The 21,805-nt window shown below is 35.1% G+C and overlaps 5 protein-coding genes across 10 annotated transcripts; 2 read left to right on the plus strand and 3 right to left on the minus strand.

The window, feature by feature from the left end:
• The first annotated feature begins 301 nt into the window (after positions 1–301).
• On the plus strand, positions 302–4,387 carry LOC139103473 (protein phosphatase 1H). 2 transcript variants are annotated; one of them, XM_070658172.1, is made up of 8 exons: positions 302–444; positions 666–859; positions 955–1,357; positions 1,494–1,751; positions 1,847–2,064; positions 2,412–2,682; positions 2,776–3,035; positions 3,100–4,387. In XM_070658172.1, exons 3-8 carry the CDS (start codon positions 1,172–1,174, stop codon positions 3,380–3,382), a joined length of 1,476 nt encoding a protein of 491 aa, XP_070514273.1. In that variant the 5' UTR covers positions 302–444; positions 666–859; positions 955–1,171; the 3' UTR covers positions 3,383–4,387. The 2 variants fall into 2 exon arrangements, with proteins under 2 accessions (XP_070514273.1, XP_070514275.1); XM_070658174.1 differs by having other exon boundaries at positions 429–444; positions 724–859.
• Positions 4,388–4,976: 589 nt separating this feature from the next.
• Positions 4,977–10,408, minus strand: LOC139103483 (DNA-binding protein D-ETS-6). The gene is made up of 4 exons (XM_070658215.1): positions 10,195–10,408; positions 9,832–10,092; positions 6,503–6,767; positions 4,977–6,290 (listed from the first exon to the last, which is right to left on the minus strand). Exons 1-4 carry the CDS (start codon positions 10,406–10,408, stop codon positions 5,969–5,971), a joined length of 1,062 nt encoding a protein of 353 aa, XP_070514316.1. The 3' UTR covers positions 4,977–5,968.
• A 1,263-nt stretch (positions 10,409–11,671) lies between these two features.
• On the minus strand, positions 11,672–13,415 carry Emc7 (endoplasmic reticulum membrane protein complex subunit 7). Its single transcript, XM_070658206.1, has 4 exons — positions 13,062–13,415; positions 12,715–12,973; positions 12,559–12,633; positions 11,672–12,371 (listed from the first exon to the last, which is right to left on the minus strand). Exons 1-4 carry the CDS (start codon positions 13,259–13,261, stop codon positions 12,243–12,245), a joined length of 663 nt encoding a protein of 220 aa, XP_070514307.1. The 5' UTR covers positions 13,262–13,415; the 3' UTR covers positions 11,672–12,242.
• On the plus strand, positions 13,412–15,897 carry LOC139103477 (RAB6A-GEF complex partner protein 2). Of its 4 annotated transcripts, none has more exons than XM_070658196.1 (7): positions 13,412–13,430; positions 13,922–14,157; positions 14,238–14,359; positions 14,439–14,546; positions 14,658–14,807; positions 14,887–14,999; positions 15,083–15,897. In XM_070658196.1, exons 2-7 carry the CDS (start codon positions 14,036–14,038, stop codon positions 15,611–15,613), a joined length of 1,146 nt encoding a protein of 381 aa, XP_070514297.1. In that variant the 5' UTR covers positions 13,412–13,430; positions 13,922–14,035; the 3' UTR covers positions 15,614–15,897. The 4 variants fall into 4 exon arrangements, with proteins under 4 accessions (XP_070514297.1, XP_070514296.1, XP_070514300.1 ...); XM_070658195.1 differs by lacking the exon at positions 13,412–13,430 and adding an exon at positions 13,752–13,855; XM_070658199.1 differs by lacking the exon at positions 13,412–13,430 and adding an exon at positions 13,752–13,855 and having other exon boundaries at positions 14,658–14,804.
• On the minus strand, positions 15,778–21,749 carry Sage (salivary gland-expressed bHLH). Of its 2 annotated transcripts, none has more exons than XM_070658204.1 (4): positions 20,682–21,749; positions 20,038–20,194; positions 19,657–19,854; positions 15,778–16,809 (listed from the first exon to the last, which is right to left on the minus strand). In XM_070658204.1, exons 1-4 carry the CDS (start codon positions 20,790–20,792, stop codon positions 16,385–16,387), a joined length of 891 nt encoding a protein of 296 aa, XP_070514305.1. In that variant the 5' UTR covers positions 20,793–21,749; the 3' UTR covers positions 15,778–16,384. The 2 variants fall into 2 exon arrangements, with proteins under 2 accessions (XP_070514305.1, XP_070514304.1); XM_070658203.1 differs by having other exon boundaries at positions 19,627–19,854.
• Positions 21,750–21,805: the final 56 nt, after the last annotated feature.

Below are 21,805 nucleotides of genomic sequence, written 5' to 3' on the forward strand. Positions count from 1 at the left end.
AGAAGGAGTGAACAACTCGTCCGAGACTCGTTCCCTCGCGTTTTCAGAAAACTCCGTTGCCTCGCCCCTTATGCTGGATGCACACCAGCGCGATTTACGCGAGCGACACGCGATATCCAGTGAAACTTCTCTCTCTACAGGAAAACAGAGCTCTCATTGGATATCGCGTATCGCTCGCGACATAAATCGCGCTGATGTGCGTTCAACATTAGATTGATATTACATACATTCGATAACGACATCGTCGGACGTAGCGATTGACTGCGGAAGCCGGGAAAAAGTTTATCTCGACGTCCGATCGTGGTCACTTCCGGCACGAATTGAAAATTAGAATGCGTGCCGTGCGCATCAACGAAAGCCCGATTTGCGTAGTCACCCCATTCAAAGCTTGTGGAATGGCTCTAGCTTGGCTATTTTGCAATCAAAATGACGATTTTTATCAAGGTACGTAGAAAAAGTATTCTCAAATCGTTTAGAGACGCTAAATCGTAAGCCACATCGGAAAAAAAGACACCGTAAATTTTTCACTAATATTCGAACTAGACTTATTCGTTCTCTGATCGCTATTTTCTTTCTGTATACTACCGCCATCAACATTCTACATCTGACATTAAATTGCGGGACGCATTTTGTGAAATTACCGATCAAATCGCATTCTGTTTTAGAAAGTAGCATGTATTTCATCGCAATCTATTGAAAATTCACTGTGAACTTTGTGCACAGATGTCACTGAACGAACATGTCGACGACGTCGACGTTCTGTCAATGCGAATATAATGCATTATAACCTGTACTGGTTGACAACTGTTTTGTCAACAAGATGATACTAAATTAAATATAATTGTTGAATGCAATTGCAGTAAGTACCTTGCGTATAAGAATAATGGAATTGTTCATCATCGTAGATATTATAATCTTTAACAGATTCTCTAAGCAAGTGTTTGTTTTTCACAGGTATTTTAACAGATAACCAAGTTCTCAGAGATTAATTAATTCTGAAGACTATCACGTATCACATATCGTTATTTTAAATATAAATATAAGTGTTTATGAAACTTTGGTATTATGCTGGTTAATCTGATTAAACACAACACATGATACTACCACTGTAAAGTCAAGTGTCAATCAATTTTTTGTGTAAATCAAGTATTGCATAAATCAAGAAAGAAAAATGTTTAATCGCTTTAAGTCAGTTTTAATGAGTGCTGTAGGAGCAAGCGAGCTCGGCCTGCAGTACTCTAATGATTCAGATAATGATGCAATGACAGATTACATAAATTCCAATTATGTAGCAGAAGTGGAAAATAAACCTTACAGTCGGCCAAGTTTTTTAGGCTTGACAGCTGAAGAAACACAGGTATTTTTTATGTAAATTGAGTACAACATTTATTAATAAATTTTTCAAAGATAAATTTTTCAAAGATTAATATTTATTAATAATTTGATTATAAAAATATTTATGTCTAAAACATATGAATTGCTGTATTAAATAGGTGAGTGCAGATCATAGAGTGAGGCCTATAATAGTTCCAAGAGATCTTAGCCGTTTGCCATGGTGTGCTGGTTATGCAGAATGTATAAATGCTGGCAAAAGTTTGTGGAATGAAGATCAGGCTTCAGCAACACGTGGAGATTTGAAATTGTCAGATATTAATATTACATTGCCTTATGTTGTGTTTTCAATGTTTGATGGACATGCTGGATATCAAGTGGCTCTTACAGCACGATTACATCTGCATAGAATAATTCTTGTATGCATTATTAAGAAAATTATCAAAAATAATTTGATACAAGTATTATTAAGAATAATTATATTAAAATTATCTGTTATTTTTCTCTAAAATAGGAAAGATTATTGGCAATACCAGGTAACATGTTATTAAATGAAGATGAAAATGAATTGATAAAGGGAAGAGACTTAGTTACAGGTGCTATAGAATTAGCATATAGGCAAATGGATCAAATGGTAGAGATGCAAGCACAAAATGGTGGTGGTGGTTGTACTGCTATTACAATTTTATTTCTTAATGGAAGACTTTATGCAGCAGGTGCTGGTGACTCAAGGTATATTACAATTTATATAGAATGTCTCATTTTATGTGAGATACCCGTATATACATTATTCCATAGTAAACGAACATTTTTGGAAGTAGTAAAACCCTTATCTTACTGCGTGATTTACTTGACTCACGGATTGGCGGCGATCGATCGGCGATGAGTAAGTCACTTGATGAGATAAGAACAGGTGTGCCTTGTATGTGTAATGTAAAACGGCATAGGTTTTTCTTGTCTTGATAAATTCTACTTTTGAAGAAGTGTTCATTTACTATGAGACACTCTCTATAATAATCTATGTAATATGTTAAATGAAATGGAATTAAATATTTATATAATTGTTTAAATATAATTAGGGCTATATTAGTTTTGGGAGAGGAACAACGCGCTCTTACTAGAGATCATACTCCAGATTCTGAATCAGATCGTGTTAGAGCTTTAGGATTTTTAAGAAGCAACGAATTGCTCAAAGGTCATTTTACTCCATTGGAATTTAGAAAAAGACCATTGCAGAAAGAATTGGGCTCTATGGTTTTGTACAGAGAACCTTTTATGACAGGTTGGGCGTATAAAACTTTAACACATTCTGACTTAAAACTACCGCTTATTTCAGGACATGGAAAAAGAGTATGTACAGTATATTATCGGAATAATATAATTTATATATATTTTTAAGAATAATTTATAATTTTAAATTAAAATAATTGTTTATACATATAGAGCAGAGTAATGGGAACAATAGGAGTAACCAGAGGTTTTGGAGATCACGGTTTAAAAGCAGCAAATACCGGTGTTAATATCAAACCGTTTTTATCATCACAACCGGAAGTACAATCTTTAGACTTGGACAGTTGCAATCTTACCGAACGAGATTGCATTATTGTAGCCACGGATGGACTTTGGGATGTAGTATCGGATAAAACAGCGGCAGCTATACTTAGAAAGACTCTTGCACCTGATACTCCATCATTAGAATATAGGTATAGTACGAAATTATACATAAAAATTAACTGTGATTTAAAAATTAATTATAATTTTTTTTAGATTGACAATGGGTGCTCAAGAATTAGTACAAGCGGCAAGAGGTCGATTGATAGGTAGAGTATGGTTGGGAAAACCAGAAAATCCAAACGAAACAGATGAAAAGTCCTCGCCTATAGCATCTGTCGACGATATCAGTGTATTAGTAGTGCCGTTATATCCTTATTTATGTGAGCATAAACAGTGGCTGAAAACGACACAGCAAGAACGAAAATACGCTGCGGATTCCTTAGCAACAAGTTTCGATTATCCGATTTCTAATAGATCCATTGATAATCCTGCGTAACGAATTGCTACGATTGTTGGATAAAGTACATGGAATAGCGATAACTTTATTCAGTACCCAGCTAACAAATTACATTTATTTTGCATTATGACAATTTATCATGACTTATTTTGTCATAGAATTATTAGCGTTATTTAAGAGCACGATTGCCATATATTCTCTACTTCTCTTTGCAACTTAAATTATTGCATCTTCTTCTCACAATCAGTCGTAGCTCGATTCCACGTTTTGTGGTTTGCCGTCTGCGCCACGACATATCCTTTAGCGGCAAATTATTGCATACTGCCACATATACAATAAATGAGCGCGCGTACACACGTGTATGCGTGTGTGTGTATGTGTAACAAAAAGGCTATGTTCTTATTATTTAATTAAACATTCCACTGTGACATTGTGACATTATTTTATGTGTGACATGAATATTTAATATTTGATGCATGTGATGGTATAAAAATATCTCGTATATACATGTTAATTTTTATATTGTTACAGTTCTGTGCAACTATATGTATTGTATAGAATTTAATATTGAAAAATTTCAATATTTTTATATTACTTTTGAGGCAGCAAGCATACGTTACCATTGAATATTTGAGTATTATAATGTAATTATAATTATAATTATAATTAACATTATAATTTTACTTGTATATCTTAATTTATGTTAAAAAGATTATTTTATAATTACAAACGTACATACATATATGTGTATATGCGTATGTGTAAGTAAAGTTCAGAACATTGGATTAAAAAATAAGCATAGTTTTAAATAAATAATTAAAACTTTTTAATCACGTTTACATAGTCAAAAAGTTAGCGAATGAAATTGTAAGTATGATATACGAATGATTAATGTGTAAAAAATTTGTACATAGACAAAAAAAAATCTTGTTATATTTTTTTTGCAGTAATCATCATAATAATTAGAATTTGTGACATTATAATATATGTACTATATACATAATTGTAGCAACATTATAACAAATAAATATTACATCAAAATTTTTTTGCCCGTATTATATTATAGATAGATTTTATTTAACTATATTTATGCGGCACTTTTAATTTGACTTTGTAAATTTTTTTTTCAGCTCCATGGCTTCAAGGAGGACCAAAGAGGACGGTAGCGGATCGCACTAGTCCGTTATATTAGCCGCGGTGACGTTACGTTAGCCACCAATCATCGCCATCTTAATTGTTTATTCTCGCGACTAACTTCTTCTTCTTGCACTTTTGGCTTCACCTCCGCAACACTATATGCTTTCTTTTGATATTAATTCTTATACCTCCATGGTTGGGAGTCGTTGGGAGCGTTTGAAAGCAGCATCTGGACCGTACCCATAAAAGGAATAATACCATTTGATGAAATTTGTGAAGACATCTCGACAGAAGGTATGCTAACCCACTAGTGTAAGTTTCCGAAATTATTATTTTAATTTTCTCTTTTCTCGCGAAGTTCTTTATTTTATTTTTTTTTATTTCTCTCGTTCTCTTTACCATAAAAAACTTTGCCATCAACAAGCAGCAGCACACTAAAAGAACTGGATTAACTAAGATAAGCCCCTTATTTTCTATACGAAAAAAAAAAAAGAAAAAAAAATTGGTTAATGGTCGAATGAGTTGAATCTTCTTTTCTGCTTTAGCCTTACTTTCGCTGCTTATAAACCTAGCTTCCGCTCCCTTCTCTAGTTTCATGCTTAAAACATTCTTTTAAAAAGGTGAGAAGGATTTCGTGTTTGCGTCATTAATAAGTCTGCGGTTTATTTGACACATGCTTCAAGGCATTCTTCTTTTTTTCATTGGAAAGAGAGAGAAAAGGAATGTTTCGAAGTCAAGTCGACCGCAACCTAGTTCTGAGAATTTACACATTAAGATTATTCATAGAGAAATATAAAAAAGATATCTTATTCCAGAGAAAAGAAATCTTTTTATACTCTTCTGTGAATTATCTGAAATTTTTTCTCAGTTTATTTAGAGTGGATTACGTTAATTTATGCCGTCAAATTAAAAGCAGATGCTTTTAAGTTATTGCAGATGATTTTCATAAGGAGAAATATTAATTTTCTACATTATATTTATTAAATAGAAACTCGTGTTTACAAAATATACATTATTAATACGATTCTACATATAAAAAGTAGTTGGTAATAAATATCTAATTATTTTAGTAAAATTTACAATAGTATGTAGTTGCAGTGATAACAATTTGATGAAATAAGAAATCATATTGCTTTAAATACGATATATTTACAAGTTTTTATGCATTTTTCTATTATTTTTTATGAAAAAATAACGAAAGAAAATTTCACATTTTAACATTAAAATATTTTACACATGTGTATTAATTTTTAATATTATCAATTGTTATTATATACATTTTACTTGTACGTGTCATTTCTGTGTGTCATTAACAGTAAGGACTGAACCAAAAATGAATGTGCCATCCTAATGCTTCAAGGTACAATAAAAAATAGGAGTCCGATTATGAAAAGAAAGAAAAAAAGAAAAGATAAATTAAAAGAGCCTGAGGTCTTGTCTATTCAAGTTGAAATCGATCGACGGAAACTTACTCGAATGAAAAGATTGTTATTTCGGTGGTGAGTATCGATATGACCAATAATGCGGCGGTGGTAGTGGTGGCGGAGGTGGTTGTTGAGTGGAAGGCAATGATTCCGATTGTAAGCAAGATGATACGGAGTGTTGAGCAGGTCCGACGGGATATAAACGATGAGGTCGAGGAGCCTGATGATGAGGGTGGCAGCCTACGTTTGTTACACGTGAGGACGTTGACGCTTCCAACATAATGCCGGCTTGCGACTGACAAGCCATCCTCAGACCATGAAAATCGAACTTGTAAGCGTAACGTTTACCATGAACTTTCGTCATTATATTCTTGTCGTAGTAATATCTGTGAAATATATAACATTGTTCTCTTTTAACAGGATTGAAATACTATTATGTGGGTCGTTTCAAAGCATTTATATCTATGAATTTACAAGGAGAGAGATTTGATAAAGATAGGACTTTTGAAGTATGTAAAAGAAGAAAAGAAAAGAGGTGATTAATATGTAAACTATAATATGTATGATTGTATCGTTATATGTTCCTTTTTATAATTACCTTAACGCGCGTGACAGTTTGTCATAATTCATGTTAGGCTTGCTCTTACGCTCACCCCAACGACGTGCAACTTCGTCTGGATCAGTAAGCTTGAATTCTCCGTTGGAACCCTCCCACGCGATACAGGATGAGTTAGACGAATCCGAGAGCAGCTCCAGCAAGAATTGCCAGAGTTGAACCTGTCCGCCTCCGACCGCCCCTGAACCACTAGCTCCAGCCGTTGATCCAATCAGGGAGCAAGTCCGTTGTAGGAGGCTGAACCTATCTGCGAGCAGAAAACGGAACACGCATGCACCAAACCTCGTTCTCGAGGCATTCTTGAATTGTTTGGACCATGAAAAGGTATAGAGCGATGGATCCTTGGTTTTTCCCACTACACTTGTCTTCTCACATTAACGATTTTTATCCTTTCACCTATATCTACGTATAAATATATTTTTATGATTACAAGATCATTTTGTAACAAAATGATGGTGACTATTGATTCAGATTTTATTGTAAAAATATGCGAAAACTTGAGTAATAACTTTAGTACTTTTTTTTTTAGTTAAAGTTTGTTATAAATAGATATTGTATTTTTTACGTGTAATTTTCTGTATCAAACATATTAATATTTTTAATATTACATTTTTACTTTTTTTAATTTACCATTATAAAAAATTGCAGCGGCCGAAGGATGTAATCTGGTATCCTGCTGAAGATGTAAAGGATGAGTCTGAATTCTCCACATTACGCGCTGAATTTCAACCTAATTCCGTGCCATATAAACGGCGCTTTCGGAAACCGATTAATAGTAAGCCCATCATCTCTGGAGAACTATGTGCATTGAAAATTTGTTTCCTTACGTTTTTAATATGACGATCACCTGGCAGTATTAATGTTTATTGCAATTTTACATCTTTTTGATTTAAAAAGAGAAAGAGCATGCATCGTTATGATATTCTCGTGTTGATGAAATAATAATAGAAACTATATATTTTGCAGGAGCTCGGCCGGTTACACAAGCGAGTATGGCACAAGTAACTTCATTGTGAATCGACTTTTTTACAAAATAATGAGTACAAATTTAAAAATATCAGTTAATGTGCAATTGACTGATCTCTCGATAACGTTTTACACATCTCGAAGAAGTACACGCACGTAACGCGCAATATCAATCGTCAACGGAAGGTAAGTGCATTTGGAATAAAACTCCACCAGTCAGTGGACAGAGAACGACTGAGCGACCTTTGCCCCTGGTTATTTCAGCCCTTCGCACCCCCACTCTTGGTCTTAGTAAGAACGGAATACCTTTACACCCCCTCTTCAGACATACCGCGCTTAGAGTACTTACCAGCAGCTATCTCTTTTGCTTTCCTTCTTTGTTTGAGATTTATACAAGTATTTTTTTGATATTTCAAGTGAGATAGCTAAAATTACATAAGTTATATTTAAAATTTCTTCCATCATAAATAGATTTTTCAAGCGAGAGTTCTTTTAAACAATTGTCTTTTTCTAGAAATCACATTTTTACAAAGACTTAGATATTCGTATTATTTTATATTATTTTGTGCGACTTATAGAAACGTAAATTAAAAGTGTTCATATTACTCGCCTTTCTTTTCGTTCAATACGGAACACAAAGAGAACATTTTAAAGTTTTTTTTAGTATGAAAATGATATGGTGCAAGGGTCATCAGTTGAAGTAGTTAAAGTAATCGTTTGCGAAACGAAGTGTACTCACTTTATAATTATATAAATGAGAAGTTTTACAAATTTTTTATCAGATGTCATATTAAAAAAAAAAAAAAAAGAAAGAAAGAAAGAAAGAAAGAAAAGAAAAATATGAGAAATTTTAATATACTATTCTATCGCTATGTTACAGATGATACAAAGGACAAACCCGAATAGATTCATTCAAAAACGTTATAGATGCACTTATTATATACGTGTGTATGTATGCATAAATACAAAGTGCATGCTGTAAACGTGGTACGAACGTACGCAGCGAAGAGTTTAAGCGACGTGTGACGGAGGTGCGACGCGTAAAATTATCCTGTATACATTCAAGATCCAGAGAACGCTTGCCGCTCATCACGAAAACAATATAGTCGCGCCCCGCGGCGAGCTTACCACCCCCGAGCCCGTTAGAGCCTGCCCCCGGAGGAGAGCAGAAAGAGGGGTAAAAGCGGTCGCGCGGCAAGCTCGTAACCCCTCGTGGCACCACCTTTCCGCTGCCCTAAACACTCGATGGTTTATTCATGAGGACTCTCACCGCGATAACACTGATTCGTTTAATAAACGGCTGCTGCCGGGGTGAGATGGGCTGGCACACACACATAAAGAACAAGAGAGAAAGGGAGACGGAGAAGGAGAGAATGAGAGAAAGAGAAAGAGGGCTGCAACGTTATTCAAACGGACGATATATCTCGGAGGCTTACACTGCCACAGTTCGGTACCTCTCACTTTTCGCTTTTCTTCCTCTACATCCGAAGAGATGGTGCTCGAAAGACTGTATTCCGTATACGAAAAAGAGGACCGAATAGAGCATAGACAAAAGAAAATTAAGTTCCTTTTTTTTTTAATCTCATTTTTCGTGCTTTTTAATTGCCACTACGTAATAGAAACACGTTTTAATATTATATATTCTATTATCTGCATATTTCTTGTTACTGCAGATGTAGTCATATATAATATATATATTTTTTAATACTTTATGCTCGTAGAAATTCTTTTTTTTAATGTGAAATAAAATTGAATTTAATTTAATTGCTTTTTTTTATTTTTCAGGACATCGCTTTTTTATTCAATCGCCTTAATTTGATATCATCAAAAGGAGGAACCAAATGTTTCGGCACATACGTTACTTTCACCAGGTTGCGTGATAGAAATAAAGGAGTCTAGGACGAAACGTATCCATTCGACGATATCGATATTTACTTTCCTGCTGGACCGCGTTTATCTGTAATAGATCGCGGCCATCGTTAAAGCTTCAGATAAGGTTCAGTTGGACCAGAATCGGTCCTTGGGGAACGGTTAGCTTTTTCCGGTCACTCCCTATTCAATCGTGACAGATCCAAGACCAAACTTCTATTACGCTTTCTTAACAGCTTTACCATTTAAATTTATAGCACTAATTTTATTTTATTTTATTTTATTTTTTTCTTTAATCTGCTAGAGTTATTTCAGTAATTTAAATAGTTTAATAAGGTAAATTATATTTTTTTAAGCTTAAATTTATTTATTTGAATTTAAATGTCATTTTTAATCTAAATTAGAATTATTAACATAAATTTTTTAATAATGATTATGGTAAAAAATTAACGACTTTGAATTTAAACTAGACTTACCGATTTCTTCATTATTTTCTTTTTCTTGCAGTAAATTCGGAGTATACACGCCAGTGGCTTGTAGACGAAAATGAGCAAGGTGTCTCGCCAGAATACTACCTCCCGTTCCACTGATATCCTGCCAATCTTGTAGTGTTAATTGCAATAATTCCTTGCCAGTCGACGGGAGTATCGTCGCAATGGATCCTGGACTAATGGCGAATGTCTGACTACACCATGAAATCCATTTGTTTATGTGATTCGAGTTCCATTTGGACGGATCTAAAAAATGAGGAGCCGAAATTACCAGAATAGACTTTTTCATATTTAATACGTGAGTACAAGACGAAGCTTTCTCATACTGTACGCCAATTAGATATTTACCAGACGGTACCATAATTTGTTCGGATTTAGAATGATCATCGGGATCTTCATCGTTGTTTTTTTCGTTGTTTTCTGGTCTGTGTTCCACGATATTAACATTATGTATTCCATGCATATGGGAATGAATCACACGAGTTTGTCTGCAACTCGTAAGTGTTCCCTCGTCTTCTTTCGCTTCCGACTTTGATCCTGAATTTGATTCGAAGTCAGTCATTTCAGTTAATATACGATGCACTGTGTCTGAAGTTTGAAAAATGTCTACCATTCGGTAAAAAAACTCGTGATGTTTTTTCATGAATTGATTATTTATTGCACATATTTGGTCTCGAGTAACGTCGAGCATTCTCGCCAAATTTCGATATTCAAGTTCAAATAAAACTACATCTCGTAAGTTAGGCTATTTTCATAAAAATTAAGCTCGAGTAATTAATTAACACTTTAATCAATAGGCCTACTAGTTCATTTTCACCTTGTTAAATTATTTTACCTTGCACAATCACATTTTTTTTCACTGTCTATAAATATATAATATATACACACTCTAATTTTTTTCTTCTACATATCTTAGTTTTCATAAATATTTAAATAATTACTTGATTAAATGATTAAATATCTTTTTATATTTCTCATAGTGTAAAAATTTAATTGCTGAGGTATAACACAATCACATAATCACATCGCTTGCTTGTACAAGATGCTTCGATCTAGTCGTCGTCGACCTGAATGAAACGAAATCGGTCGGGAGGAGCCAAACCACGGCCGAACCAGAGGCTCGGATTGGCGAAATATGGATTCCCGGAAGAGCGGTACACTCAGCCGCTCTCGCTTGGCCAAGTTGCTCCTCGGCTCCATGCATCGTCGAACGCTGAATCACGCTTGTGATTGCTCATCTTTACTCACGTTCTTTTTTTCATTTTTGTCAATTCCCACGGATGCGTTCCCACCTTGTGGACTTAATCAAGTCTGAATAATATGTAACTTTCTTTTTTTGAAAAAATTTTTATCTTAGATCGTTGTCTTAAATGCAGTCTATCTCACGGTATTTAAAAATATTTTTTAAAGTAAAGTAAGTTGCAAGGATTTTTATAACTTTGAAAGTGCATAATTTTGTATTTATACAGGCACAGTGCATCGTATAATTATAAATTATAGAATTTATTTTGTTTTTCTGTCTTATGTAGAACTCTGTAGCGATTTCCTGCGTTCATTTTTTTGCTTTTGCTCGGTGCGACAGATGTGCTTAGATTTTTTTTTTTTGAATGACCTAAATCTGCGTGTTAATCATACTTGAAAACGTATACGGTCGTAGTACCATCCGGTTTTTTTATGGTATGACTTAAATATTCCGAGAATATTTTGTAATCGTCTGTTGAGATAAAATTTATATTGCCTCTATTTTGATTGAGGCTGAATAAAAAATTAGAAGACTGGGAGGGAAGAAGCTGTAAAGTGGATAATAATTTATTTTTGAAATGTATATTTTTATACATAATTGTTTATTCATGGTGTTATAGATACATGCCTTTTTACGATTTAGAAAATTGTATCTTGTGCCTGGACACTTTATATAAGATTAATCTAAAGATCACAGAGGGCGACCGACACAAGAGTGTGTAACAAAGTAGTTTTGTGACATAAAATACAATTACATTGTACATATCATCGTGTGTCTTTACATCACATTAGGTCAGATTTTTCTATTATATTTCCGACTATTTTCTAGAATTATGAAACTGTGTGTATATGTATATAAAGTAACATATAAGAATGAATAACAAGTTAAAAAGTTGCTGGCATTATCTTTTCTACTTGATATAAGAAATGGAAATTATTTTTACGAATAAAACTGCAGAAATATATCAAAAACAATTCCAGTTATTAAGTTTACATTTGACGCATTAACAATCGCAATCTTACACTATACTTGATGTAAGGAATTGGAACGTTTCTCGTTTTTCGTCGTCAACATCTTAATATTAATATTTTAAAGACTAGAGAGTAAACATATACATATAATTATCTGCAAATAATAAAACTAAACTAATACATTATTGTCTTTTCTTAGCAGCTTTTACAGCCTTTGATTTTTGTTTTTCCCCTCCAGAAAGAAAAGACGTTATTACTTCAGACATTTCTGGCATATTATAGATAGTGAGATTATTTAATTGCTCCATGTCCTACAAAATGCATTTATGACGTTATCAAGGACTAGAATATACAGACTACTTGGTAAATCTAATATAATAATTTATATTAGTTGGTGAGTATCTTATATTATCTTTAATTTATGTTTAAATATTAAAAAAAATATCCTTCTAGTCTTTAGTGTCACTCAATTTTTGGCCGGTCTTTAGGTCTTCTTACCTTCCTAGTTTCAGGATCGTTCATAATTTTTGGCAGAATCATGATCAGTATAAGCGGCAAAACCATCATTAAAACCTGAAGAAAATAGAAAAGGAATATCACAATAAAGTAAATCAAGGCAGAGGCATTGTGTATACATGCTGAAAGCTCTGTTACCATGGGATTGAATAGAAAGTCTGTTAATCGCCATTGTTCTCTAACTTGAAAATATCGAAACGGTGCTAGAGGTCTCATTTTCAATGGATAGGGTACTTGAATCACTTGCGACGTTTGTATCAAATTGACCTTTCGAGCACGGAATTTCCCTTTGGAATTGATTTCTACTCTGACTGGCTCGTAAACATAATTTGGGTTTACCACTTCAACCATGTAAGATCCAGACGGGACGTTCGAGATTATAAACGTGCCATCTTCCCTGAAACGAAACACACTTGTTTAGTACAGACAACGTGTTGTGCACATACGGGCTCGTCAAAAGCTTGCACTGCACGTAGTTACATTACCTTAGAAAGCCATAGTGTTCGCCTCCGTTTGCCATCACATGCGTCATGAGTTGCCACCCAGTGGAAGCAGCATTGTCCCAAGGGAATACCTTTCCTTCGATCACAAACAAGTCCGTGGACGCGTCCTCCTCGTGCTCCGCTATTACGTATCGCTCGCAGAGGTTCGCGAGGACGACGAGTAACCACAAAATTCCTTTCATGACGAACGCGAGCGAGCAATCATTAATTCCCCTCGTGTATATACTTTTTCACCTGTGGCCGAATTGTCATGCGCTTGATAATTCTTGCACACCTAATAATCTGGACTGATCTGGACACAGCGACAGCGATACGAACTACATCTGTATATTCTAAATGCAACAAAAACAGGTAAAACAAATTTTTATTATAAAATAAGCAAATTTTTATAAATGGTATAGCTTGAAAAAATTTAGTAAGCAGTTTAATGTAAATGTGTTAATGTCTTAATTTTTATTTCGATATAAAATCAAGAGGACAGATAAGCTAATCGACAGTTGATATTAACATTTTAATTTTAAATTAAAAATAGATATTTGAGTTTAAATATTGTATGCTTACAAAATAATTAATAATAATATATTATTGTCAGGTTACTATTATAAGCTGTTTATTTAAATTTTAATTATTTGAGATATGCTAAGAATGTATCCTATTTTATCTTCCTAATCTCTCTCTGCTTTACCCTCGCAACATTACCTCCCGTCTCCTGGTGCTCTTGGTATTCTTACGTTCATAGTGCTCCCGAGTGCTCCATAGTTGACGACGTTTGTGAGGTTAATTTTAAATATTTTATTACATTAATTAGTTGATGATATACCCGTTTAATTTAATTAAAATAGGTGTATAGATGATTGAACGAGTGCCATGTAGATTGCAGGAAAATGGAGTTTTAATGTCAACACCGTCGTGTCATAATTGGGCGAAGTACTGTCATCATTCGAAAAAAAGCCAATATGATAGAGATTACAGCAAAACTTGTTCGAGGTCCTGTATATTTTTCTGGAGAGATTATAGAATGTTTGGTTACATTCACTAATCCTCCAAATCCAAATCATCAGATATCACAAAGTCACAGGTAATAAATTTACAATTGGTCATACTATTGCCAATTTTGTTTGAATTTTTTGCTTATAATTTTAATTATTTTTTTTACAGTGATTTATTTGAAAGTCTTGCATGGGCAAGCGCACAGGTTCATTGTCAGTGTACAACAAACAGCAAAATGGTCCTTTTGGATAAAATAAGTACTGCAGCTCGCTCAATGGCAATTAATGCAAGTAATAATTTAGAAAATATATTTTCTGCTTTGTTTCTTTGTTTCTTGTTATATGTATACTTATTACTATCTTGTCATAGATACTACTTTTGTACCATGGCAACAAGATAATGGACATGTTGTACTGAATACAAAACCAAAAATCTTGTGTTGTGACTTAAGGCTGTCACCTGGAGAAAGTAAGACCTGTAAGTTTCTTTAATGGTATTTTAATTTATTTCGTATTTATAATTGCGTTCTAAATATTTCTATTTAATAATTTGATTAATTTTCTTTAAGTTTAATAAATTTTATTGCAGATATTTATCGTGAAACAATACCAAGTGATGCTCCATCTTCATATAGAGGACAAGCTGTGAAATATTCTTATAAGATCACAATTGGAACACAAAGAGTGAATACAGTTATAAAACTGTTGCGAGTGCCGTTTAGAGTACTTTCTTTAAGTGGTAGTATTTTAATGGACTTTGCATAATATTTAATGATAATACTTCTATAATATAACAAATTATCATTTCTGCTTTTTAGAATTGCCAGAGATAACTGCGTGTAACGATAGTGTAGATCTAAGTCCAAACAATCCGTTTATGGAAACGCAACACAGAGACACTCCACTAGATATCGCTCTACAAACACTGCAGGTTACGCGCTATTCTTTTATTTAAACTTGATTAAAAAATTTTATATAATGTTTCAATATAACAATGTTTTTATAACATTTCAGAATTTGACAGCCAGACGTAGTCCAAATTTTTACAACGTGACGAACGGCCGCGGACGTGTAGTGCGGTTCTGCCTCTTCAAAAATTCGTACAAACTTGGCGAGGACATTGTTGGAACCTTTGACTTTTCCAACGCGACTGTAACCTGTGTTCAAGTTTCTGTGTCATTACAATCGGAAGAGTACGTGTCCGAGGAATACAAACGAGGGAAGACTACTACACCGACATTAATAAGCTACAATAAGCATCACGAGATGTGTCTTGGTCTCAAGTACTCGCATCTGGTGCTACCGATACCTTTGCACGTCACGCCGGACTTTACTACCGATTTAGTGATGCTCAAGTGGCGATTGCATTTCGAATTTGTTACAACGTTGAAATTGATGGACATGCCTGGTGAGAACACTATAAGCTGGCATGGACCGTCGACTCTGGATGTTGAAACGATGATCTGGGATCTTCCATTGCATATTTATCCGACAACTACTCCGCCGAACACGGCACAACAGACGAAATATAACACTGTTATATAGATACTTTAATATAATAAATACGCGTGTTACTTTTTAATGGACGTAAAAGAAACAAATTATTGGTAACTTCAGTGCAGTTAAGAAAAAATAGACTTCCAGTAATAAATTTTTAAGTTTCGTGATTTTCGTATACATAGATATGTGAAATTATTGTTATTTCATGATAGTATAGAAAATAATTTTTATTCTGTATGATATTTATTATACATAAGGAAAGCATATTTTTATATATTTATGTATATACATAAAAATAGAGTACTTTTATAAACGAAGACAAGTTAAAATAGTTTGAGCACTTTTTACATCTACGATTAATTCTATAATAGGATTTATAACTTTATTAGCAATGCTTCTATTCTCGGAATGATAATTTATTCAAGTTGATGACTTTGTAGAAATAATATATTACTCAGCAAAGAAGAGAAATAGACTACTTTAATCTCTATAAATAACGCAAAAAAAACGCATATAAATTCCTCTGTTTTTTTCGCGATCTTATCTTTTCTATTTTTCTTTCATAAACGTAACTGTTTATTACTTTATTTGAAAAAGTGGTTGTAGTTAACAGAAATATAATCATAAAAAAAAATAGATATAAAAGTTAATAGAAAAATTAATTTTACAATATTATGAATTTATAATATTTCTTTTCTTTCAAATATCTAGTATATAAACGTTTACTTTTAAGAAGATTAATATCTCGCTGGAAATTTATCAACTTTTTCTAATTTATTAATTCTTTTTACAGGATTCGTTCGCGCAGCGATCAGGCTAGTGACGTGCTTCGTAAGAGAATTGTCGGTCCTCCTGATCAACCGGCAATCTCGGCTGCAGAGGCGGTACCAAGGTCGGCGGTGATGGGGTGGCGAAGGGCGCGTGGTAATCGTATCGGTAATAAGCCAGAGACTCCCATCGGGCCGCAGCCGGATGTTGCACCTCGAAAGAAGACGCCGGACCCGGCGGAGCGGCGTAATAGCCGCCGACACGATCGGGCACGCCAGGTACATAACTGTACTGCGGCTCCAGCAGGCTCTGCAGATGCCTGATGTATGTGATGGCATGGCGTAGCGACTCGATCTTGGAAAGTTTCTTGCCGGGCGGCTTGCAAATCGGCAGCTTCGATCGCAGCAGTTCAAATGCGCGGTTCATGTCGCGCATTCGGGTACGCTCACGGTCGCAGGCCGACTTCTTGTAGTCTGAAATCGTTAATTACGTTGGAGTTAACGATTGTTCTTGCACGCGACCACTCATCGTTGTTGTCAGTGTATTGCTGCACGAAACAACGATTTTCCCGAATTGCGAAACGAATAGTTCGGGCGTTTTTACGAGCCGGATAAAATAAAATTGCTTTTTTAAATAAACCACTTTAATTTTTGCGCAAAGATACTGATAGTATATAAAAATTTCAGATTAAAAAAGCTTCTGGAAAAATTAAATAATTTTAACAATAATTTACATATTTCTTACAAATTTTTTAAATTATTTTATTATTGCCGCATAAAATCATGCTTTGTAGTATTTTCTACGTACAAAAGGATTTCATGAATAATTGTTTAGAAATATTTAATTCGCGAGCCATTCCTGATGAGAAAACAAAAAAACGGTTCAATATGACAGATGTAAATTAATTAAAATTTCAAGTATTTATCTTGTAAAAGTTATCTTGTAAAAATGTCAGAAAGAAGAGAAACAGATTTTAACGTAAAGTTGAGAAAACAGTTTATCAGCTAATTCTCTTTTTTTTTTTCATTAAAAATAAATTTTGTAACAAGATCGAGAAGTATTTAAAAATGACAAACATCAAAGCTAGTCGCAAAGGTTAAAATTAAACATATATATTATTTAACATATATTAATTACGATATAATTTATATTAATGTTAAGTAAAAAATAAATTAATGAAACTCAAGAAAAAAATAAATTAATAAAAGAGAAAATACATATAAAGATATATAAAACAACTAAAAATTTTTTTTTACTGATAGGAATGCGACTGAACGACGCGCAGTACTTTCGATTGCCTTTACCGCATACGCGTAAAAAGATGATGGCGATACGTGTGATGCCGCGGGTCGAGAATGCGAATTATTTTCACGTAGCACAAGATTCGATTGCGAGCCTGAATGCTGAAACGAAGATCCGATGTCGCGGTAAAATATTGGAATCGAAGCAAAGTTCGATCGAAATAGCGCTCGTGACATGCAGTGGCTTCGACGGCGTTGCACAAAGTAAGAAGTAAGAAAATATAAAACATCTCTTTGTCGTTGAATAAATTCGAAACTCATAAAAAAATAATTTATCCAATGTTCAATTAAATTTGTAACAATTAAAGTTATTTTTTATTTAATCTAATCTACTTGTATTTTGACTTACAAAACAGTAGATTTTGAACCCAATATTAACATTAATTTCACAGTCCGCGATGCAAGACAAATTACACAGTTGATAGAGTTATAATTGATAAGATGTTGTAATATGTTTCTATTTTCAAGACAAGGAAGGACGCCAAGACGTTTGCGTGGAAACGGAAACCAACGAGCTTCTTGACGATCTTTCATCCTTAACGGGGGAAGATGTTCCATCGATCGTTCGGAACGATTCCGTGAAATTTGCGGAATTTCCACCGCGTGCCGGGGATGATAGTCGAGAAACTGTGCGGAAGGTCTTGCGCGATTCGCAAGAATTGCGAGGCGAGGTGGAGCTTAGCTATGAGAGCGTCGACCGGAAGCGGAGCCGCGGCGATCCGGTCGAGATCGGGGCCGAGGAAAAGTGCGGTAGTTGGTGGAAGGAAGGCGGCCAAACAATTCTGCAGTTTTTCGCCAAGATCCTGGGAAAACGCGATGGAATTGGCGTCAGGGGACCGACGGGTTACATCTTACCTACCGGCAAGCAACCTGGCAAGCGTGTCAAGCGCGTCTCAAGGGGTGGCAAAAGCCATAACGGATGCAGAAGAGACGTCGATAGGGGTATACGCTTGAAGCGAGTCGACAACGGTTACATTGCGAATCACGTACACAGGTATGTAATAGTTTGAGTATACTTGTTTAAACGTTTCTTGAAATATCGGAGTTTTAAATTAAATTTTAATTTAAGTAAAATTTGCCGATTAAAAACCACTGCAGGTTTGAGTAACGTTTGAAAGCAAATGATTACTTATATTTGTAATGAAAGAAATATTAAATTTTATTATAGAAGAAAATTTAATAGGTAGAGGAAAATTGCTAATTGATTTTATCATTAGAGATTGATATGTAAAGGGTCTATAATACGAATTTGAGTTCTATTTAATTTGCAAGTGTTAGAATTAATTATAAAAATGTTCGACGGCTTCTTTGCTCTCGCGAGTTTCACGAATTTAATCAACCAAGTCGTCGCAAACCGTACTTCTTCAAGTGTTACATTACGCAGTTTATCCGATGTGACGCTCGCGCGGATAATTTCGTACGCGTTACGCGACGTGCCGATATAAAAATGCCCCAACGATGCCTAAAATTGAATGCAGGCATGACGCGAAAATGGCTTGTTCTTTTTTTTTTTTTTCCGAAATACGTGCGTACGTTCCGGCCGAATTGATATTCATGCGCCATGTACTCACGCAGGGATGAGAAGAGCCGGCACGCTGTGGCGGAAAATAAGTCGCGTGAGAAGCATCATCATCCCTCGATTCTCGTGCGGCAGATACAGCGAACGCGTGACAAAAATCTACGGGTAATGCTGCTGGAGCAAGAGCTGCGAGCACGTTTGCCCAAAACTGCCGGGAGAGACGGGCGTCTAATTGCGAACGGCGGTATTAATGTTCGGCAATTAAGCAGCCCTCTTTGTTAACTTTTCCGCTGCGAGAAAGCCGGCTCTTCGATAGATCTCAGAAACGCCCCTTAACAACGCTCGCTTCGTTTCTACGTATACGCGAATTTTGCAATTTTTTTTAATAACATCTATGAGATACGTAATGAACTTCGAATTATCGCGTTCGCTCCTAGACGTAGATTAGTCAATCGTGGATGTGATCTCACCAGGCAATACGCAATTCGACATTGCCGCACCTTTCTCAGTCTGCGACGGTTCCCTTTGCACCGATTTGATGTTGGCCTCGTGGAGCATCTCGAGATGCGGATGGCTGCCGATTATTTCCGGCTCAGGCACTCTAATCACGAGCACACCTTCGGGATTCTGCTGCCCGCGGGTTTCGTAGCTAGTTTCTTGCCACCTGTCTCTCATAGGCTGCGGTCGCGTTGTTTCGTCTACGCCCAGAAATACGAGATAGTAACGTAACTTCACGTTTGTCATTAATATGTTCATTTGAGGAAACTGCGCGAAAAATTAATTGGACAACCATGGCCAGGATAATAATCGACGATAGGTAATGAAAGTAATTTTACTTTGTATTTGCGAATGCAGAGTTGAAGATACCTTCGCATGCGTACCTAGTGCCAATCCTTGATCCTGCTGATTTACCGTCGAAGAACACGGCGAACTTGCTTTCCGAGTCGCCGCCTTTTGTTGCTGTTGCTTTGAATTCTCGTCTAAATCCAGTAACACCGGCGAACGCGCGTAATCTTCATCGTTACTCTCGTTTTCGGACTGGAATATAAATTTGTTTTCTCACTATTCTTCTCTGCTATAACGCCCAGACGAAGTTTTAGGATTTTCTCGAACGGTTTCTCTCTTTTTGTACGTTGTAAGAATGGTATACGATACAATTGTGAGATAAATACAAAATTAAAAAGTCAGCGCTGTAAAATAGTTAATTAATATAGATATCGCAAATTATTTTCTTGGTTGAGTCATTTTAACAATGTATTTAAATTCACAAATTGCAATACAACTTTTGAGAAACTAAAGAATAGATGTAAAGTATTTAAGAGATTGAAAATTTATATAAATGTCTTGAAAAATTTTGATCCAAGTACATAGTATGAGAGAATTTTATGTTATATCGATATTTCATACTAAAAAAATAAAAAAAAAAAGAAAAAAAGAATGATGACGGGGTTATCGGTTGCATTATTGAACAATATTGCGGAGTTACATTTTTAGGATAGTATTAGATCACTTCGGTCGCGCTTACCTCGTTTTTCACCGGTTCGGCGCGATATTCTTCCGAATTTTGCTCCATCCCGGACACCCGATCGAGCACAAACAGCACGTCCTCGTTAACCCTGATGTCGCCCATCGACATGTCCAAGAGGAACGACGTGAAAAACTGACGTGAAAAACTGACGACTCTCCCTTCCCGAAGTATCGTAAGGCGTTTGTCGTGCGGCTCTAGCGGCTGGGTTTGTCCTCGGATAAGATGTGGATCAGCCACAGACAGTCGTTATTAATGTTAATTTTATCCGTTTATTAAGTATTCAGGTGTTCCGCGTCAGGGGTTCTCAGTTTGTCACGGCAAGATAAAAAGAGGAGCGCATACGATACCATACGAGCCATGCCCGAAGTGTATCGCAATAAAAAAAGGTAATAAGAATAATAATATTATTAATAACCAAAAAAAATGCACGCTTGCAAGAAAACTGACTTTTCCACAGATATTTTGTGTGGCATTAATCGTTTCTTTTTAAAATTTATTAAATTAATTTATAAGACTAACGTAAGAACGTTTATCAATAACTTGTACGTAAAATTATTTGTACCATGTGTTACTAGATAAAATTTCACCTCGAGTCAGTGATTGGAACAATAGCGTTTAGAGAAAATTGATTAATTATTTGCAGTCGAGTTAACAACTCATTTATACTTTTAAGAAAAAAGAATTTTGCTTGCAACCGTGTTTGATGTTCGCATAAAAAAAAAATTAATATATATAAAAAAAAAAATTATTTCTACCTCCCGAAGGAATTAAATAGATAGCAATGACGGTTAAATATCAATGTCCATACCTGGCGTATAATATTAGCATACGTATGAGAGTCTCTGGGATGATCGGGATAAAAATGGGAGTACAAACATCGGAACATAATAGACGCCCGGTCGATGGAAATACTAATGAGGTGGAACCGTGCAAGTATAACAGATCGTGAAGAATGACGCATACGTGGGCGGAGAGATGCGACGAGAATTACGAATGCGATGAGAGAGGAAAAAAAAAGAAAAAAAAAGAACTTCAAATTGCACGCCGCGCTTTCGTCAGTTTGTAAAACGGATTCGCGCGGATATTGCATACGTTCCCGAGTGATCAAAATTCACACTGAC

This window comes from Cardiocondyla obscurior, linkage group LG06, assembly GCF_019399895.1.
Source record: "Cardiocondyla obscurior isolate alpha-2009 linkage group LG06, Cobs3.1, whole genome shotgun sequence".
In the NCBI taxonomy this organism is placed as follows: Eukaryota; Metazoa; Arthropoda; class Insecta; order Hymenoptera; family Formicidae; genus Cardiocondyla; species Cardiocondyla obscurior.

What these genes read in the sequence shown, in the direction of transcription:
- LOC139103483 (XM_070658215.1), bottom strand. Translation starts at nt 10,408, where the DNA reads ATGACTGACTTCGAATCAAATTCAGGATCAAAGTCGGAAGCGAAAGAA. An exon ending in ACAAATTATGGTACCGTCTG is followed by an intron (nt 10,093 to 10,194) that starts GTAAATATCTAA and finishes CTCATTTTTTAG; the next exon opens with ATCCGTCCAAATGGAACTCG. An exon ending in AGAAAATAATGAAGAAATCG is followed by an intron (nt 6,768 to 9,831) that starts GTAAGTCTAGTT and finishes TTCTGCTCGCAG; the next exon opens with ATAGGTTCAGCCTCCTACAA.
- LOC139103473 (XM_070658172.1), top strand. Translation starts at nt 1,172, where the DNA reads ATGTTTAATCGCTTTAAGTCAGTTTTAATGAGTGCTGTAGGAGCAAGC. An exon ending in TGACAGCTGAAGAAACACAG is followed by an intron (nt 1,358 to 1,493) that starts GTATTTTTTATG and finishes TGTATTAAATAG; the next exon opens with GTGAGTGCAGATCATAGAGT. An exon ending in ACTCCATCATTAGAATATAG is followed by an intron (nt 3,036 to 3,099) that starts GTATAGTACGAA and finishes AATTTTTTTTAG; the next exon opens with ATTGACAATGGGTGCTCAAG.
- Emc7 (XM_070658206.1), bottom strand. Translation starts at nt 13,261, where the DNA reads ATGAAAGGAATTTTGTGGTTACTCGTCGTCCTCGCGAACCTCTGCGAG. An exon ending in ACTTTCTATTCAATCCCATG is followed by an intron (nt 12,634 to 12,714) that starts GTAACAGAGCTT and finishes TATTTTCTTCAG; the next exon opens with GTTTTAATGATGGTTTTGCC. An exon ending in ACGATCCTGAAACTAGGAAG is followed by an intron (nt 12,372 to 12,558) that starts GTAAGAAGACCT and finishes TGCATTTTGTAG; the next exon opens with GACATGGAGCAATTAAATAA.
- LOC139103477 (XM_070658196.1), top strand. Translation starts at nt 14,036, where the DNA reads ATGATAGAGATTACAGCAAAACTTGTTCGAGGTCCTGTATATTTTTCT. An exon ending in CTCAATGGCAATTAATGCAA is followed by an intron (nt 14,360 to 14,438) that starts GTAATAATTTAG and finishes ATCTTGTCATAG; the next exon opens with ATACTACTTTTGTACCATGG. An exon ending in ACCTGGAGAAAGTAAGACCT is followed by an intron (nt 14,547 to 14,657) that starts GTAAGTTTCTTT and finishes ATTTTATTGCAG; the next exon opens with ATATTTATCGTGAAACAATA.
- Sage (XM_070658203.1), bottom strand. Translation starts at nt 20,792, where the DNA reads ATGTCGATGGGCGACATCAGGGTTAACGAGGACGTGCTGTTTGTGCTC. An exon ending in CCGAACCGGTGAAAAACGAG is followed by an intron (nt 20,195 to 20,681) that starts GTAAGCGCGACC and finishes TTTATATTCCAG; the next exon opens with TCCGAAAACGAGAGTAACGA. An exon ending in GGATCAAGGATTGGCACTAG is followed by an intron (nt 19,855 to 20,037) that starts GTACGCATGCGA and finishes TTCTGGGCGTAG; the next exon opens with ACGAAACAACGCGACCGCAG.